Raw genomic sequence first — 18,214 nt, forward strand, 5'->3', positions numbered from 1 at the left:
TAATACTGTTTATTTATGAATATTATATTTATATATGAATATTATATATGTGAATATTATATATTTATTCATGAAGGAGTCTGTTTTTCATTTAATATGTACAAGTGACTAATAGAAGCTTTAAACTTCTATTTCATTTCTTACAGTCTGGATGAAATCTCCAGGTAACCAAAGATACTCCATTAACTTGTCAACCGTCAAGGCAAACTGGCAAGTTGCTAGCAAAGTCAGTCTGAAAAACAGAGATTTCTGAATTAGGAGAAACAATCACTACCTCAGGAAAAAAAATATATATATATGTGTGTGTGTGTGTGTGTGACTGCTAGCTGTGTTCAGTGAATTAATATTTTTCAAAAAGAATTACAGTATATATATAAACATTTTTACAATTGTCTAAAAAGAATCAAAATAGAAATAACTTTAACAATAATAATAAAAAAAAAACCTGACATGCTAAGTAGAAACAAAATATGTTATTCACCATCAGTGTGTGCAAGTTCAAGTCAGCGTGTTCTTCCAAAAAATAACTGTGTAATTCTTGTTTCTGAATAGAAGTCAAGCATGAAAATTGCATGCTTCTGTGGCTTTAGTATAGATTTTTAGTACAGTGCAGGCAAATAATCCAGCACATGCAAATAATATCAGCATTGGTAAGGGAACTTGGAAAATAAAGAATGTTAAACACATCCTAAGACAAAGTTCCAAAATAAATAAATAAATAAATAAAAGAGTATCTCTAGATATAGTTTTTCTCCCTCATGAAAATGATTTTTCTGTTTTGCTATTAGTTCACAAGAGTGAAAGATAATTTATCATTGGTTATTAGCAAATATAGTGAGAGGTAACTGTAACTCTGGTAAAAAGAAGAGAGAGAATTAACCAGAAGATTACAAAGTCAATCAATTAGAAAGTTTAGGGATGACAAAGTTAGTTCTTCCTATAAATCTTCCTTTAGCCCTTTATATTCATACCTTTTAGCACACCCTTGACTGGCACACTGGTATATCAGCATCCCCATGGAGATTCCTCAGGAACTCCCCAGATCTCACCAGAAACATCCACAACACTTGGAATGAACATCTGACAAGCCTTTATCATTCTAATACCCATTAAGCCCCCAACTTCTATGCAACAACCATGTATAAACATATGCTATAACAAAAAATATCATGCCAACCGGTACAGTATGGTACAAACATTAATATTAATATTAGTATAGTGAACTTTTGATGCAAATATACGGCACTGAAAAGGAGACTAGAAAGTGGTAGCTGAAGAGCTAACCTGCTGTAATGATGCTTCCTGCAGGACTTGGCAACTGTTTTTTTCTCCATAAGCCTGCAGGCTCCTCCAGGCAGGGGTCTTGGCTGCTGAACAGGAAAGCAGGAAAGATGCTGAAGAACACTTGACAGACGAAGGCAAAATGTGAACAGGAGCAATGCAGTGCTGTAGAAGTCATGTTGCAACTGCTGAATACAGGCCAGGCTATGGCTTTATACAGGCCATTGGAGATATCTTAGTGCTTCTTCTCCATGGTTATTCAGTATGGGTCTTATGTAGCATTGGGCAGGGCTAACAGAAGGCTTCCACATCTTTATTATAATAGCCCAGACTGTCTATCCCAGACATCAGCCTTTGTATCTGTGCCTTCTTTTCTTCTTTGCAGGGGATGTCATGAAATATGATGAGGAGAAATAAGCTACTTGGTGACTTGCATTAAAAAAAAAAAAAAAAAAAAAAAAAGTACCCCCCACAGAAACATGGACTTTCTTGCAATTTTGTTTATGTGTTTATTTCTTTCTAACTTGCTGCACCACTTAATTCTGAAAAATGTTTTATAGTCTCCAAGCAAAAATGTGTCTTGCAAACGGTCTTTAGAAATCACATTCTCAGCACAGTCTGTCTGAGGACTCCTACAAACTATATCATTACCTCTTGCCACCTTCCAGTTAAAAAGTTCAAAATTATCACCAAACTGTGGTGTCCTGCTGGACAGCTAACCTCCACCGCAACCACTCTCTCAACCCCCCTCCTCAGAAGAAGAGGGGGAGAAGTGTGCTGGAAAGAAAAAAAAAGAAAAAAGAAAAAAAAAAAAAAGCTCATAGGTTGAGATTAAAATAATTTAATTAAAGGGAAAAGGGAGAGAGAAAAAACAGGCAAAGGATATGTGGAAGCACCAGAGAAAGGGAAAAAAAATAAAAATCTCTACTTCCCATCAATGAGCAATGTTCAGCCACTTTCTGGGAAGCAAGGCCTCAATACACTTGGCAGTTCGGGAGGACAGACATCTTCAAAATGAGAGCCCACCTTCTCCTTCCCTTTCTCCAACTTTTATTGCTGTGTGACATCATACAGTATGAAATATCCCTTTGGTCAGTTTAGGTCAGCTGTACTGGTGATGTCAGCTGCCCACTTCTTGCCCACCCCCAGGCAACTGGGTCTACGGGTTTGGAGGGAATCTTGATGCTGTGCCAGCACTGTTCAGCAATAGACAAAACACTGGTGTGATATCAATGCTGTTCTAGCTACAAGTGTAGAGCGCAACACTACATGGCCACCACAGGAAAATTTAGCTCCATCCCAGACAGACTAGGACACATAGTGACATAGTGTTAGAAATGAGGAGGCTTTGGATACCTCTGCACTGAGGATAATGCTCTGCCTGGAAGTGCTACTGCATAATTTTATAGTGAAAGTAAGGCTGACTTGTCTTGAGTGTGGTGTCCAACAGATTTGGTATACGTTATGGATGTGGACTGCCTGACTTGTGGGCATGAAGTCCCTGTTTAGCCTCCAGAGCTGGCTGTTCAAAAATGTTCAAATGTTCAAAAATGTTTCTTGCTTACTGGATGCTGCCAGATTACTCTGCAAGTCATTAAAGGATGAAAAAGTGTGGATATAAAGACGAGGTTGTGCATGTTGCAACACAACTGTTTAGATTCAGCAAATGAAACTACAAAGGAGATATTACCATTTTCTCTTCCTGAAGATGTAATTTTAAGGAAAGTCTTGTTTGACTTCTTCTGTTTTAAGGTAGAACATACCTTAAAGGTAGAACATATCTTAAAATATTAGTGGAGCCTTCCCAGAAAGTAATTGTGAGCATGTGAGATTTACCAGTGGTTTAATTTTGACTTGGTTAAATTGGGAAGGTGTAAAAGGATGAATCTGCTAAATTCTCAGAACCCTTCTTGAATTAAAGGAAAGAGCAGATGTTTTCATAAAGTGACTGATTTAATCAGTATTATCTACAAGACCTTGTTGTAAATCAGTAGATAAACCAACCCGAACAAAAAGATTTCTTCTTTATTTGATAGAAAACTAAAGGGTTGTTTTGTTATTGTTGTTTTGTTTGTTTGTTTGTTTGTTTGTTTGTTTGTTTGAAGAAAAATGTCTTTTAGTGGCTCTAATGGATTTTTTTTTAACGGAATTATTTCAATCAATTCCAGTTTTCTATTAAAAATACTATATGTATATATATTTTTTTCTAAGTTTTATGAATTTTTTATGGATTGATGAGACATGTTAGCATTTAAAAATTATTATGGGCCAAATAAATTTAACATAGTTCCCTTTGTATTCACATTTATGTGCCATTTTATATATCTTTCATAATACAACTAATTTTCTGTCTGGTTTAATGGCTCTGAAGATACATATATTTTGGCACTTCAGCCCAACCTCACTGCAGCTCCTTGCCCTCATATGTAACTTAGAACAAGCTACAGAAAATGTGAATTGCTTTATCACTTGTTTGATTTCCACAGTGCAAGACGGCATGGACTTGGCTGTCATTGTCAGGGGGGGAGAAATATTATCAAGGTGCCCTCTCCAACCGAGAGACCAAGCAGCTTGGCCCCACATGCTGCCCTGATATTCTCCTTGCAAGGCAGAAACCTTCCCAGTTCAGTTGTATGCTATATTCGTCTAAACAATGAGAAAGCCCTACCACTGAAAGTGGAAGGAGACAGGACATGGGAGGGTGGGGAGGGGTAGAGGGGGAGGGTTGTGCAAAGATGGGTATGGTGCAAATGGAATCTTCAAGGTACCAATATGAGTTGGAAACTTCTAAGTAGGAAAGAAGACATTTTCATGAAGAACTGAATTTACCTGAAAGGAAGATGAGGGATTTTTCTAGATAGTTTAGAGATTGTCCTAAATTCAGTATAATCTTTCAGAATAGTTTAATATGACAGTTTTGCATGAGCCTGCATTCAGGGGAGAAGCTAAATGGGACAGATTTCTCAGAGGGCACTGCTTCAGAAATATTGATGACCTCAGTGGTACTTCTTGCAGAGATCAAACTTCTGGCAGGCTCTGTTTTGCAGCCTTGGTTTTGCTGTAACAAATATATTAGTAATTTTAGTGATATAAGGTATAATGTAAGTAATTTGGTGATGAGTAATTTTATGAGGTTCTTTCACGCCAGAAATTAAGCAAAAAACATTGGAGGAGTCTGACAGTGTTAAGGAGGGCTGTTTGATCTCAGATGTGGTCCTATGCCATGGGCAAGGCAAAGGGCAAGGCTGAGCAGGGCCATTGATGCTTATTAGTACTTTCAGAGCCCAGATACTGTTCTAGAAAGATCACTAAGAACAAAACCATGGAAAACACAGAAATCAAGAGCTACTGAATGGGTGACCAACAGCTAGCCTTGTAAACAGGGGATTTACATGGTGTCATTGAAGACTACTAAAATATTTTAAAATATATTTTTCAGAGCTATTTGTTGTGGGAGGCTATCTCTACTTTTGTGAGAAAATCAAAAATATTAATTAGCTCTCTGTGCAAAATATAGTACATCTGAAATCTTTATTTTTTATTTCTTTGAAATTGGAAGTGGCAAATTGTTTTACTGCCATCTGTAAATGCCCCTATAAACTTATGTTGCTGTTGACTGTGAAGAATTTCCAGACAGACCTTAAAGTACTGACAGAATAGATCCTTCTCAGAGAGGAATGGATTATTACAGCACAGAAGATTGAAAATAAACATGGAACAAATGTCAAATATTTTATTTTAAAGAAATAAATACTTTTCTACCTAGTGATGCCCTTTACATTACAGAAAATATAGGTGAATATAAATGATCTTGTCTTTGCCTGCATTAGGAAGTGTGTTTGTTTTCACTGGGTTTTCTGAGTTATACACTGTTGTTAATGTAATAAATAATTATTTGGTTAATTCCCATAAAAATAGTTAACAGCAGACTCTTCTAAATCTGTTTTTATATAATTTTTCCTCATTTGCAGATTTTGGGAAATAAAGTATGCAAAGGAGGAAATTCAATTTAAATTACTTATCACCTTCCACATGCTACCACACACACATTCTAATTGAAAACAGACTAATGTGACAAAATCTATGCATTTGTCTGTGCTTCAGGTGCGGAATACTACCTTTATATTGTTCTCATTTTCACTGAATACTGGTCTTATGTAATTTCTCTCTTTGCTTCTTGATCGCCATCATCAGACATGTGACTGTATTTCAACGGTTTGATGCCATCAGTTATATGTTCACTTAAGGGAAAATGTAACTTGTGTCAGAACTCACTATTAGAGGTGTCTGAGTTTTTACAGAATCTTCAGAATCTTTCAGAAACTTTCAATTCCTGCCCATTTCTTCAATTTACACATACGAACATTGTTATTTGAGTTACACTCATATTCCTTCAAAATTGTTTTCCTATCATCATTTCAAAAAGTATTTTAAATGTATTGGGGAAAGGACATTGGTGAGATACAATGGTGGTCTTCAAGTCACTAGTGAGACTAACTGTAGCTGTTTTTCACTTAGTTTGCTAAATAAATATATCACTAATTATATTGAAATCAAAACTTGAATCTCCACTTAGCTATGGTTTCCATGAAAAACAGCTGGTTCATGAAATAATCACAGAAAAATTGTGTGTATACTATAGAGGACATAGGTATATACTGCATCTGATGCTTAGTCTTAGGGAGGAATGAATAACAGGCAAAGGACTTAATGCAAAATATCTCACACTATTTGCATGAAGTTCAAAATCTGAATTTAGATTAAGAGCAGAAACAATAAAAAAAAAAAAAGTGAAAAAAGCTCAAAAGCCTGTAAACTTCACTTATGGGTATCTGTTACGGGTGGTTTATTTTTTTATTTTTTTTGGTTGGTTGGTAATTTTTTTGGGGGTGTGTGTGGTTTTTTTGTTTGTTTGTTTGTTTTTAGTGCAGAAATATCTGGAAAAAAAAAGAAAAAAAAAGGATTTTTACATATATGGAGGTTTATGTATTTTTAAAACTATTTCCATTTTCCTTTATCTGAAGAATGAACCTCACTTTTTGTGGCTTGTGAATTCCAACCATTTTATTGTTAAATATTGTCAATGCCTGAGTATACTTTTATTTCTTTTTCCTTACGGAAGTAATATTGAAAACTTGACTCAAGACCTTTGAGGAAAATTAAGCCATATGTGATGTTTTATTTACAAAATGTTAAGCATAACTCCATACAAGCATAAAAATGTTCCGAATAATATAGTGTTTATTGATCGTTGTGGAAACCAGTTGTATTGCTTCTTCTGTATTTTCTGTATATTTCAAGAATATCTGAGGGTGAGTCTGCATTAGATCCAAGAGTGTGTGTACAAAATGAATCTTTTAGCATTTTTTGTCACCTTATCCTCTAATAAAACCCACAAGATGCTAAACATATATGTGCTTGCAAAAAAATGCAAAGTATATTCATTTAAAAACATTTACTCTTATAACATTTTTTGTGATCGGTCCTTTTTTTTTTTTTTTTTGGCTGACTTTACAGAGGACTTAGTAGCCTTATTTGATTAAATAAAGGCAAACTAAGGAAGACAAGAGAAAACTGAACTGATGTCCTGTATTATTATTATTATTATTTTCTATATGTCTTTCTGATTATTTAGAATGGTTTAGGAATTTTATGTAGCTGTGTATTTTAGGTTACATTTTATCTTCACAAGCCAGTTTGTCTCTTGGTTAGAACTGCATGTGTAGACCTCATACGGTCTTACTGTTTTTCATACAAATTTGCTAGTCACTTTAAGAGGCAAATGTAAATTCATCATCTAACTGTGCTTTATTTCTTCATACACAAATCTGTATATCCAAGTCTTGTGGAACTATCGCACAGAATCATTCAGGTTAGAAGGGACTTTAGGAGCTCAGACAGTCCATGGAAAATAAAATTGTGGTGTCTAATAAAATAAAAATAAATAAAAATAATAAATAAAATTCAGAGTTTTTTTATTATTATTTTAAGAGCTTGGTTTAATAGAATAAGAATTAGTTTGATGATTTATTACAAAATTAATTTTAGACCAAAAAAAAGTAAAAAAGTTCATGATGGTTACATTGTATCGTAACCTTAGTCTATACAACAATTTTTTTAATAGGTGCTACACAGTATCTGAACAATTTGGGTGATGGTATATCTTGAATTCATTTATATAAATATATATCAGTGTGTTAACTTCCTTCTGTTCTTTTTCATTCGTTTTAAGGTGCTGGTGGTTGGTCTCCACTTGTGTCCAATAAATATCAATGGCTTCAGATTGATCTTGGTGAAAGAGCTGAGATAACTGCTGTTGCTACTCAAGGTGGTTATGGGAGCTCCGACTGGGTAACAAGCTACCTTCTGATGTTCAGTGACAGTGGACGAAACTGGAAGCAGTATCGTCAAGAAGAAAGCACTTGGGTATGTTCCTTAATAATAAGAACTACATTTCTCAGGAAGACTAAAAGTACTCATGCTATACCTTATTGCAGATGTATATCAAGCAAAGCAGTGGAATATAAAGAACCACAATTAAAATGGTTAAATAATTAGATATCCAAATTATTCTAGCTTTTGACAAGATAAGGGGCATTGAAAAGCAAACAAACGTCAAAAAGCTAGATTTACCATTACTCTATTAACATCTTGGGGATGTATTCTGAAGACTGCAAAATCTCTTTTGTCTTGCTATGCATGATAAATTTATTTTCCCAAAGTATTAATCCCACGGTATCAAACTTTTTATTTATTTATTTATTTTTTAAATTGAAAAAAAAATATTAAGAGATACAGCAAGAACCATTTCATGTAGATTCAATTTTGGTCCTCTAATACAAAGTCTGGATTCTGATCTTGATTTGAAATTGCAGCCCATTTAGCTTTGTAGTTAATAATATATCTTGCTATTCTCGTCATGTTCTATTCACGTGAAACTTACTGAGACTGGAGGATTCTCAATGCCAGACAGATAATGTCCAAACCAGATTAAATGATAATTTAGACCACAGTTATCTCTTTCCTTGATCCTCAGTGATTATCAGTCTGGACTACAGAAATAATCTTTGTATCTCTGTTCTCTGATTTTAACCTGTCAAGTTACTTCTATTCTTCTAACCATACAGAAGAGATCTGATTCATTTTTGAATTGTACTAGGCTTTAGGCTTCAGCTGTTTCTTGCTGCAGTTAAACTTTATGTTAAAATGTATTTCATTTTATGAATTTTAATTTTGTTGACTTTCAATTCTAAATGTTCTTAACACTTTTATTGTTAAACCCCATCTATGGTATAATGAGATTATGCAGTTGCTTACTTGCTGCATAATTATACTTCCTTTTGAATTTGCTTCATACTTCTGCTTCGGCTTGTGTTTTCATAACAAAGAGAAATAAATGAGTTTCTAATCCATATGGCTGTGGGGAGTGAGAAAAGAAAAACAATCTTCCAAATGTTAAATGAGCATACGCTGCTACAACATTGTCCTTGCCCATCTTCAGACAGGCTGATAAAACAAATCTGAGAGGTGGAAATGTTTGATCTCTTCAGTGAGGGCATTTTTGAAATCCCTTATTGTTACTGAACATATCTACTGATGCAGATAGTTATTTCTTGTATATTGCCACCAGTAAAAAAATTCCCTGAATTGTTAAATACTGATGCAGTATTTATCCTGATTATGTCAGGACTTTTTTAAATCTGCAGGAGGGGAAAAGTAAGGCCATTCCATGCTCTGAAACTTAATAAAAAATATATTGTGTTTATGTTTGCAATGCAGATTGGAGATACGGCTGGCAGGCAGTGATGCATAATTTAAGGATGTAAACCATCAATTTCAGGGATACTCTATTGATTTTTTATTTATTTTATTTTATTTTATTTTATTTTATTTTATTTTATTTTATTTTATTTTATTTTATTTTATTTTATTTATTTATTTTATTTTATTTTATTTTATTTTATTTTATTTATTTTATTTTATGTATCTTTATTTAGGAAATCTGCTTTTAGGGAATACATTTCCTCCTTTCTAAACCAAAACATAGACAATTGTCTATGGAATTAAACTCTTAAATCTCTATTTCCTTTATAGATTTTCTTTGACTATTATCTGTTTACATTAACTCTTCTTAAATGAAGTGTCCAAGTTCATTTCAGACAAGAGCATCCCACATTTTATAATACATATTATGTTTTTTTATTATTATTTATTATTATTATTATTATTATTATTATTATTATTATTATTATTATTATTATTAATTGAGCCATTGGCCTATTGCAAGATTTCTTAGTAGAGGTATTTTTTTCCCCTTTTTTGACTGATATTGTGCATTAGAAATACAGGAGATGTCCAGTTTTGAGGGTTCCATGATGCTATAAATACTTCAGAATCCTTCAATGCCTACAAAGATTTATATTTTGTACCCAATCTTTCTAAAACTGAGTAGAAATGTTACAAATTTTTTTGTACAATTTCATAGCTCCCTACTTTTTTCTTTCCAAAAGTTAATTTTAAACTTTCTTTGTCATTTTTTTGGCTTATCTTTGTGGTTCTGGAGCTCCTGTCATCACTGAGACATGTAACTGTAATGGTACTTGTGGATGAAAGTCCTCTATTGTCTTATTCTGCCATGTGGTTATTTCATAAACCTTTCTCTTGCAATTTTTCACTCACTGTAAGATTTTTATAACTGAGAAGCAAAAAAGACTATCAAAACATCTGCAAATGATCTAGTAGTCTAAACCTTTTTAGAGTGTTCAGTTGAAAGAATGGTCACCCTAAAAATGTTTGAATTGAATCATGTCCAATATAAGTATTTTGTTTTTCCTCCCACCGACTACAAAATGATTCATTATCAGTTTGTTCTCATTTAAATTTAAATATTCTGAAGCTGAGTGAGATGAACCCCTCTCACCTCTTTGGCTGCTAAATATGGTGTCTTTAATTCTTTGCTTAATAGGAAATTATTTTAAATGAGTTGTGGCAACCCTGTTCTTTACCCATGTAATGTATCTTGGTCTCAGTCTCCTCATTTACAGTTTACTGATGTATGCCTTACTTGCTATCTTACACCTGTAAGGAGTTTGTCTTTCATGATATAGAAGCCATTTGGCCTTCAGTGTTAAGTACTAAAGATACTTTTGAAAGACTAACACTGACTTGCGGAAAACGGACTCCACAATCAGTAAGATTGTAAAGTAGGTATGTTTATTCAGCGCTGGGCAGCACAGAGGGTAGTCCCACCGAAGTCGTGCGCACCTGACGCGGCAACTTGCCATGGTTATATGCAGCAAAGAGTTGCATATGCCACAATACACCTATACATATTCATAACCTGTCCCCACTTCATACTAAAATTAGTTCCAAGGAGTCATTTCCATAAACTTCTCCCATCTGCACTTGCGCAGTGTATTCTGGTGGTGGTCTTCGGGGGTCGTGGGGATGAAGATTGATGACTCTTCCTTGTCACTGCTAGATGACCTCTTGTCTCTGCGCAGATTCAGTTGCTTCTTGGATCTTGTCCATCCGCAGGACCAGTTTCTACCAGTTTCTTAAGATAGGCTCACACTCTTATTAAGAGACTGACTTTGGTAAAGGGGCCCAAGGCTTCTTGCTTTAATTAATTTGCACAAGCACCATAGTTAGTAAAGACACTAAGTAGGATCCTAGTTTCATGCCGTCAGCACTCTATCTCTACTTGATAAGATTCCCCTAACTCCCTCTCTCAGTCCCCCCTTTTCTAAAAAGTTAGTAAATTCTCTAAAAGTTAGTAAATTATTATATTCTCCTAACTCCCTCTCTCAAACACCATTACAGTTACTAGGTATCTTCTCATTATCGATTAACTATTGTAACAGTAGTTTTCTTTGACAAAAATCTCTGCATACCCATTTTGGCAGCCCTCACGAGGAAGGCTGATGAGGTGTGGGCAGAGCCAGCAGTGTTCCCTCTCTGGCCATACAAAGGCGGTCCCTAGGGAGTGCAAGTGATCAGGATGGGCAAACAGGGCATGGTGCGTCAGTCAGGGCATGGCGTGGCAGTGTGAGTAGCAATTCACACAGGCTGGTTAAGTGGGGAGGGAGACCTCACCACTGTTTTCCAATGGTCTTTCCCAACAGTGGTTGTAATCTGCTCGTGAAGAGCCCAGCCATGGTATCCACCAGGCAGAAAAACATGGCCTCTGCATCTCTTGTGGCCTCTCCAGCCACAGTCACTGTTGTGGCTACCCAGACAGAGATCTCGGGGAAACACGCAGCCATCCAGGTCTTGGGCTGCAGGGTGTGCCTGACTCTTCTGTTGGTGTCTGACAGCAGCAGCGAGAGATATGCCTGTGAGAGGTGTGCCCAGGTTGAAGAATTGCTCAGCCTGGTGGTGGAGCTTCAGGAGGAAGTGAGTAGGTTAAGGAGCATCAGGGAGTCGGAGAGGGAAATTGACTGGTGGAAGCATACTCTACCCTCCCTGAGACAGACTCATAAGCCTGCCACAACACAATTAATAAAGGTTCTTCTATCCCACCAGGCAGACGCTACACAGAAGTTAAAAGTCCTCCCATCCCACCAGGCAGTAGGAGAGGACTTAGGCCAAGGGGGGAATGGAAGCAGGTTTCTGCTCCGGGTGGTAGGCGAGCCCTGTCCCTGCCCACCTCACCTTCCCATCTACCCTTATATAACAGGTATGAGACTCTAGAACATGACAGTCAAAACAACGACGTAGATGAAAGCCCATCCCAGTTGGAAGGGGTGTCTAAGGCAAGGCAATCTACCCGCTGCATCACTACATCTTCTATCAAGAAAGAAAGAAGGGTTATCCTCATGGGGGACTCCCTTCTGAAAGGGACAGAGGGCCCTGGAATGTCATCCGGACCCAACCCACAGGGAAGTCTGCTGCCTCCCTGTGGGATGCGTAAGAGACATTGCCAGGAAAGTCACTTGCCTGGTATGGCTCACGGAGTACTACCCACTACTGTTTTTTTCAGACTGGTAATGATAAAGTAACAAGGAGAAGTCCCAGAGTGATCAAAAGGGACTTTAGGGCTTTGGGGCAACTAGTTAAAGGATCAGAGGCACAGGCTGTGTTTGCCTCTGTCTTTCTGATAGGAGGGATCAATGCTGACAGGCAGACTCAACTCATCAAAACATGGCTTCGAGACTGGTGCCACCAGCAGAACTTTAAGTTTGTTAATCACGGGAAGGTCTACATGACACCGGGGTTGCTGGCACCAGATGGGATGCACCTCTCTCAGAGGGGTGAAAGGATTTTTGCCTAGGCGTTAGTGGGGCTGATAGATAGGGCTTAAAACTAGAGTCGAAGGGGGAAAGGGATAAAACCAGGCCTGATGGTGATAAACTAAGGGATGGCACTCTAGAATCAGAGGGACTGTGTGCTAGTGAGGTCCTTTGGTCTGCTCCACAAGGTGCTGCATACAATAAGGTGCATTTGAAGTGCTTCTACACAAATGCAAGCAGTATGAGGAATAAAATGGATGAGCTAGAAGTCTTGGCCCAGTCCCACAGCTATGATATCATCAGCATATGCGAAACGTGGTGGGATGAGTCCTGTGAATGGTGTGTCACAAAAGATGGTTACAGGCTCCTCAGGAGGGACAGGCAGGGCAGGTGAGGTGGGGGGGTGGTGATGTACGTGAAGGAGGGGCTAGACTATGTGGTACTTCAAGTTGGCGATGGCAAAGTTGAGAGACTCTGGGTAAGGATTAGGGGATGAACAAATAAAGGGGATGTCATTGTGGGAGTCCATTACAGACCACCCGGCCAGGATGATGACACCAATGAATTATTCTCTGAGGAACTAAGAGATACCTCAAGATCAACTGCCCTTCTCCTTACGGGGGACTTCAACTTGCTAGATGTCAACTGGGATTACCACATGGCCAACAAGAGCAGGTCCAGGAGGTTCCTAAAACACCTCAATGATAACTTCTTTGTGCAGGTGCTAAGGGAGCCAACTAGGAAAGGTGCCCTCCTAGACCTGTTGCTGGAGAATAGAGAGGGTCTTGTGGGAGACATGTCAATCGGTGGCCGTCTTGGTCATAGTGACCATGAAGCGGTTGAGTTTAAAATTTTTGGTGACAGAAGGAAAACTGCCACCAAAACTTCAGCCCTGGATATGGGGAGAGCAGACTTCAGGCTGCTCAGGGAACTAGTTAGCAAGGTCCCCTGGGAAACTGCTTCTTGTGCTGGTCAGTCTTTAAGCTGGTCAGTCCTTAAGCACTGTGCTGGTCAGTCTTTAAGCACTGCCTCCAAAAGCACAGGATCAGGCAATTCCAAAACATCAGAAGCCAAGCAGGCAGGGCAAAAGGCCAGCCTGGATGACCAGGGATCTTCTTCTGAAGCTTAGGCAGAAAAAGAAAATGTACAGCTGCTGGAAGGAGGGTCAGACAACATGGAAGGAATACAGGGATGCTATTCGTGTTTGTAGGGAGAAAATTTGTGAGGCCAAAGCCCAATTAGAGTTGAAGCTGGACAGAACTGTGGGAGACAATAAAAAGTTGTTTTGTTTGTTTGTTTTTGTTTTTTAATACGTGAACAGAAAAAGGAGAACCAAAGAAAATATAGGTCCGCTACTTGTTGGGGAAGGTCACCTCACAGACAAGGACATAGGCAAAGCAGAGACATTTAATGCCCTCTTTGACTCCGTCTTCAACACTGATGATGGGCTTCGGGACCCAGGGTGCCCTGAGCTGGACGACTGTGACGGTGGGAATGATAAACTTCCAACCAACCCTGAACATGTGCGGGATTTTCTGCTCCACCTGGATCCATACAAGTCCATGAGTCCGGATGGGATTCATCCCAGGGTGCTTAAAGAGCTGGCTGACATCATCACGGGACCTCTCTCAATTACTTTTCAACGATCTTGGGAATCTGGAGAGGTCCCAGTAGACTGGAAGCTGGCAAATGTTGAACCGATTTTCAAGAAGGGTAAGAAAGAAGACCCTAGCAATTACAGGCCTGTCAGTCTCATGTCAGTGCCTGGTAAAGATAATCCTTGAAGTTACTGAAGTGCACCTGGGGGACAATGCAGTCATTGGTCCCAGCCAACATGGGTTCACGAGGGGTAGGTCCTGTTTGACTAACTTGATTTCCTTTTATGATAAGATCACCCATCTAGTTGATCAAGGGAAAGCAGCTGATGTGATCTTTTTGGATTTCAGTAAAACTTTTGACAGTTTCCTGTGGAACCTACTGGACAAAATATCCAGCATACAGCTAAACAGAAACATCATACCATGGGTGAGCAATTGGTTGACAGGCAGGGCTCAAAGGGTTGTGGTAAATTGGGCCACATCAGGCTGGCAGATGGTCACTAGTGGGGTCTCCAAAGTCTCCATTTTAGGGCCAGTCCTCTTCAATGTTTTTGTAAACGATTTAGATGTAGGACTCGAAGGTGTTTTGAGAAAATTTGCCAACGACACCAAACTTGGAGGAGTTGTGGACTCGGATGAGGGTGGAAAGGCCTTGCAGAGAGATCTGGACAGATTGGAGAGCTGGGCGATCACCAACTGCATGAAGTTTAACAAGAGCAAGTGCCGGATCCTGCACGTGGGACGGGGCAACCCTAACTATACGTACAGACTGGGGGATGAGATGCTGGAGAGCAGCCCCACAGACAGGGATCTGGGGGTTGTGGCTGATAGCAAGTTGAATATGAGCCAGCAGTGTGCCCTCGCATCCAGGAGGGCCAACTGTATCCTGGGGTGCATCAAGCATGACATTGCTAGTCGGTCAAGGGAAGATTGTCCCGCTCTACTCTGCACTGGTGCGGCCTCACTTCCAGTACTGTGTGCAGTCCTGGGCAACACAGTACAAAAAGGACATGAAAGTGTTGGAGAGTGTCCAGAGGAGGGCTACTAAGATGGTGAAGGGCCTGGAGGGGAAGACGTATGAGCAGCAGTTGAGATCACTTGGCCTGTTCAGCCTGGAAAAGAGGAGGCTGAGGGGAGACCTCCTTGTGGTCTACAGCTTACTCATGAGGGGGAGTGGAGGGGCAGGCACCTATCTATTCTCTTTAGTGACCAGTGGTAGGACCCACAGGAATGGTGTCAACCTGCCACAGGGGAGGTTCAGGCTAGACATTAGTGAGAGGTTCTTCACTGAGAGGCTTGTCGCACACTGGAACAGGCTCCCCAGGGAAGTAGTCACTGCACCAAATCTGTCAGAGCTTAAGAAGTGTTTGGGCTGTGCAATTAGTCATGTGGTCTGAATTTTTGGTTAGACCTGTGTGGAGCCAGGAGTTGGACTCGATGACCCTTATGGGTCCCTTCCAACTCGGGGATTCTATGATTCAACTCTATGATTCTGTGATTTTTATTTCTTTCTGCTCTGACATAATTATCAGCCTTTTTCTTCTTCTTCTTCTTCTTCTCTCTCTCCTTTTTTTTTTCTTTTTTTCTTTTTTTTTAATTCTCTCAGTATTTTCTGCGTTGTTCTTGAAACTTATGTTAAGGTTTGAGTTCTCAGGCTGCAATTAGTAGGATCAATATTAACAGTTTTTTAAAAGTTGGTACAATTCTGTTCTGCATATAATTTCCAAGTGAAATAGTTGTTCTTAATTATAAAATGCCTAAAAATCTCTCCCTTTGAGACGGATTAGTTTAATCTTGAAACGGGATTAATGCAAATCAATTTTAGATTTTCTTTAATTTTATTGTAAATATAAATGTGTTTGACCTACGAATGTGTATCTTTATGTGTATGCTATTGAAGCTACTTATTTATTTATTTATATTATTTATTTATTTATATTATTTATTTATTTATGGATTCTTACCACGGGGTCCATCCACCAGGAGCAAACTGCTCCAGCCTGGATCCCCCCCAGACAGCAGCAGCTCCTGCCAGATCTGCCAGCAGCTCCTGCCAGATCCGCCAGATCAGCTGCTCCTGCATGGTCTTCTCTCTGCAGGCTACAGGTCTGGCCTGGAATCTGCTCCAGCAGGGGTTCTCCACTGGCCGCAGCCTCCTTCAGGGCAGATGGACCTGCTTCACCATGGGCTCCTCCATGGTTTGCAGCATGGAAATCTGCTCCACCATGGTACACCACAGCCTGCAGGGGGACAACCTGAGTCACCATGGTCCTCTACACATGTCACAGGGGAACTTCTGCTCCATGCCTGGAGCACCTCCTACCCCTCCTTCTTCACTGACCTTGGTATCTGCAAGGCTGTTTTTCACTCCTCTCTCTCCCAGCTGCTGCTACCCACCAGTGTGTTTTTTTGTTTGTTTTGTTTCTTAGATATGCTCTCACAGAGGCACAAACAACATCACTTACTGGCTTGGCTCTGGCCAGCAGCAGGCCCCATCTAACATAAGGCAGCTTCTGGATTCTTCTCACAGAAGCCATCCCTACGGCCCCCCACTACCCAAACTTTGCCATGTAAGCCCACTACAGGGCCTGATGAAGAGCAAAGTCAGGACCCTGAACTTCCAAAGAGTGAACTTCAAGCTATTTAAAGACCTAGTGGATGATATCCCCTGGAACACTGTCCTTATGGACAAAGGAGCTGAGCAGATCTGGCAACTCTTTAAAGATGTTTTCCTTAGAGCACAAGAACTCTATATCTCCATATATAAGAAAGCAAGTAGGGAGGGCAGACAACTGCATGGCTGAGCAAGCACCCGCTGGTCAGACTGAGGTGCACGGGCAGCAGGGTGAAGGAGGTGATTGCACCCCTCTACTCTGCTCTTGGAGGCCTCATTTGGAGTACTGTGTCCAAGAGGCCTGGTTTCCCCAGCACAAGAAGGATGCGGGTCTGTAAGAACGGGTCCAGAGGAGGGCTAAACTGTTGTTAATGACATGAAAACAGGGGATGGTTTTAAACTAAATGAGAGGAGATTTACAGTAGAGGTTAGGAGGAAATTCTTCACTCAGGGGGTGGTGAGGCACTGGAAGAGGTTGCCCAAAAGACTGTGGATGCCCCATTCCTGCAGGTGCTCAAGACATTGTTTGGTGAGGCCATGGGCAACCAGATCTAGTGGGTGGCATCCCTGGCCATGGTAGGGAGATTGGAACTAGATGACCTTTAACGTCCCTTCCAACAGGAGCCACTCTACAGTTGTATGATTATATGATTCTATGATTGTATGATTCTATGGTTGTATGATTCTATGATTCTGTGACTCTATGAAGAATACTAAGACACTGTCTGTGGAGTGGCACCACTTATATTTTGTTTACTGGAAAAGAAACATGTCCTGCTAAAGGTGCTGGGGGGGGGGGGGGGGGGCAGGGATGGGGGGGGCTGTCTCTTGCAGGGCTGGAGAGAGCCTGGGTTCCTGTCAGCCCTTCTCTTTGGGACGCACCGGGGCCCCCCATGTGAGCTGTCCCTGCCCTGGCCAGGAGAGGGCCTGCGGCTGCAAGCCCTGCACCACAGCATCTTCTGCAGCTGCTTGTCCAGGCTCTGTGAAGGACTTCTCCTGCTCCCTGGGGATGGGTGCGGTGGGCAGGTGGCCAGCACCCCCACGCAGGGCAGCACTGGAGATGCTGGGGAGCTCCTCAATATCAGAAGTCTCTGGGCTGCTGGAGGAGAGCAGGCTGGGGAAAGGAGTCTCCCGGGGGGAGGCAGCAGGGCTGAGGGTGGTTGCAGGGATTTCTTCTGGCTCCCTGGCATTGTGAGAGCCCTCAAAGTCCACCTCAGGGCCGTTCTGGTGCTGGCTGGCAGAAGGGGGTTCCAGGAGCCCAAGCTCTTCAAGGAACTCGTCACTACACATCTCCACGGTTCCATCAATGAGCTGGTGCACAAAGCTCACTGTCTCGCCCTGCAGGAATGGTTGCAGCCCCTGGACCAAGGCCTCCTCAGCCAGCCCACAGTGGCACAAGCAAGCAATGATGTTGGCCTCCAGTACATCCTGGTCCCAACAGGCAGCCACGAACAACTCCCTAGCTTGCTGGTGCACCCAGGGCTGTAGCG

General features: G+C 40.3%; 1 protein-coding gene across 3 annotated transcripts in view; it reads left to right on the top strand.

Annotated features, from left to right (window-relative positions):
• CNTNAP4 (contactin associated protein family member 4) overlaps nt 1-18,214 on the top strand; it is a 269,217-nt gene that overhangs the window by 100,797 nt on the left and 150,206 nt on the right. For all 3 annotated transcript variants that reach the window (XM_066988102.1, XM_066988100.1, XM_066988101.1), the window contains exon 3: nt 7,514-7,707. In XM_066988102.1, the coding sequence (XP_066844203.1) occupies nt 7,514-7,707 (194 nt within the window). The remainder of the gene's footprint in view (nt 1-7,513; nt 7,708-18,214) is intronic.

Source organism: Anser cygnoides, chromosome Z (genome assembly GCF_040182565.1).
Source record: "Anser cygnoides isolate HZ-2024a breed goose chromosome Z, Taihu_goose_T2T_genome, whole genome shotgun sequence".
Taxonomy (NCBI): domain Eukaryota; kingdom Metazoa; phylum Chordata; class Aves; order Anseriformes; family Anatidae; genus Anser; species Anser cygnoides.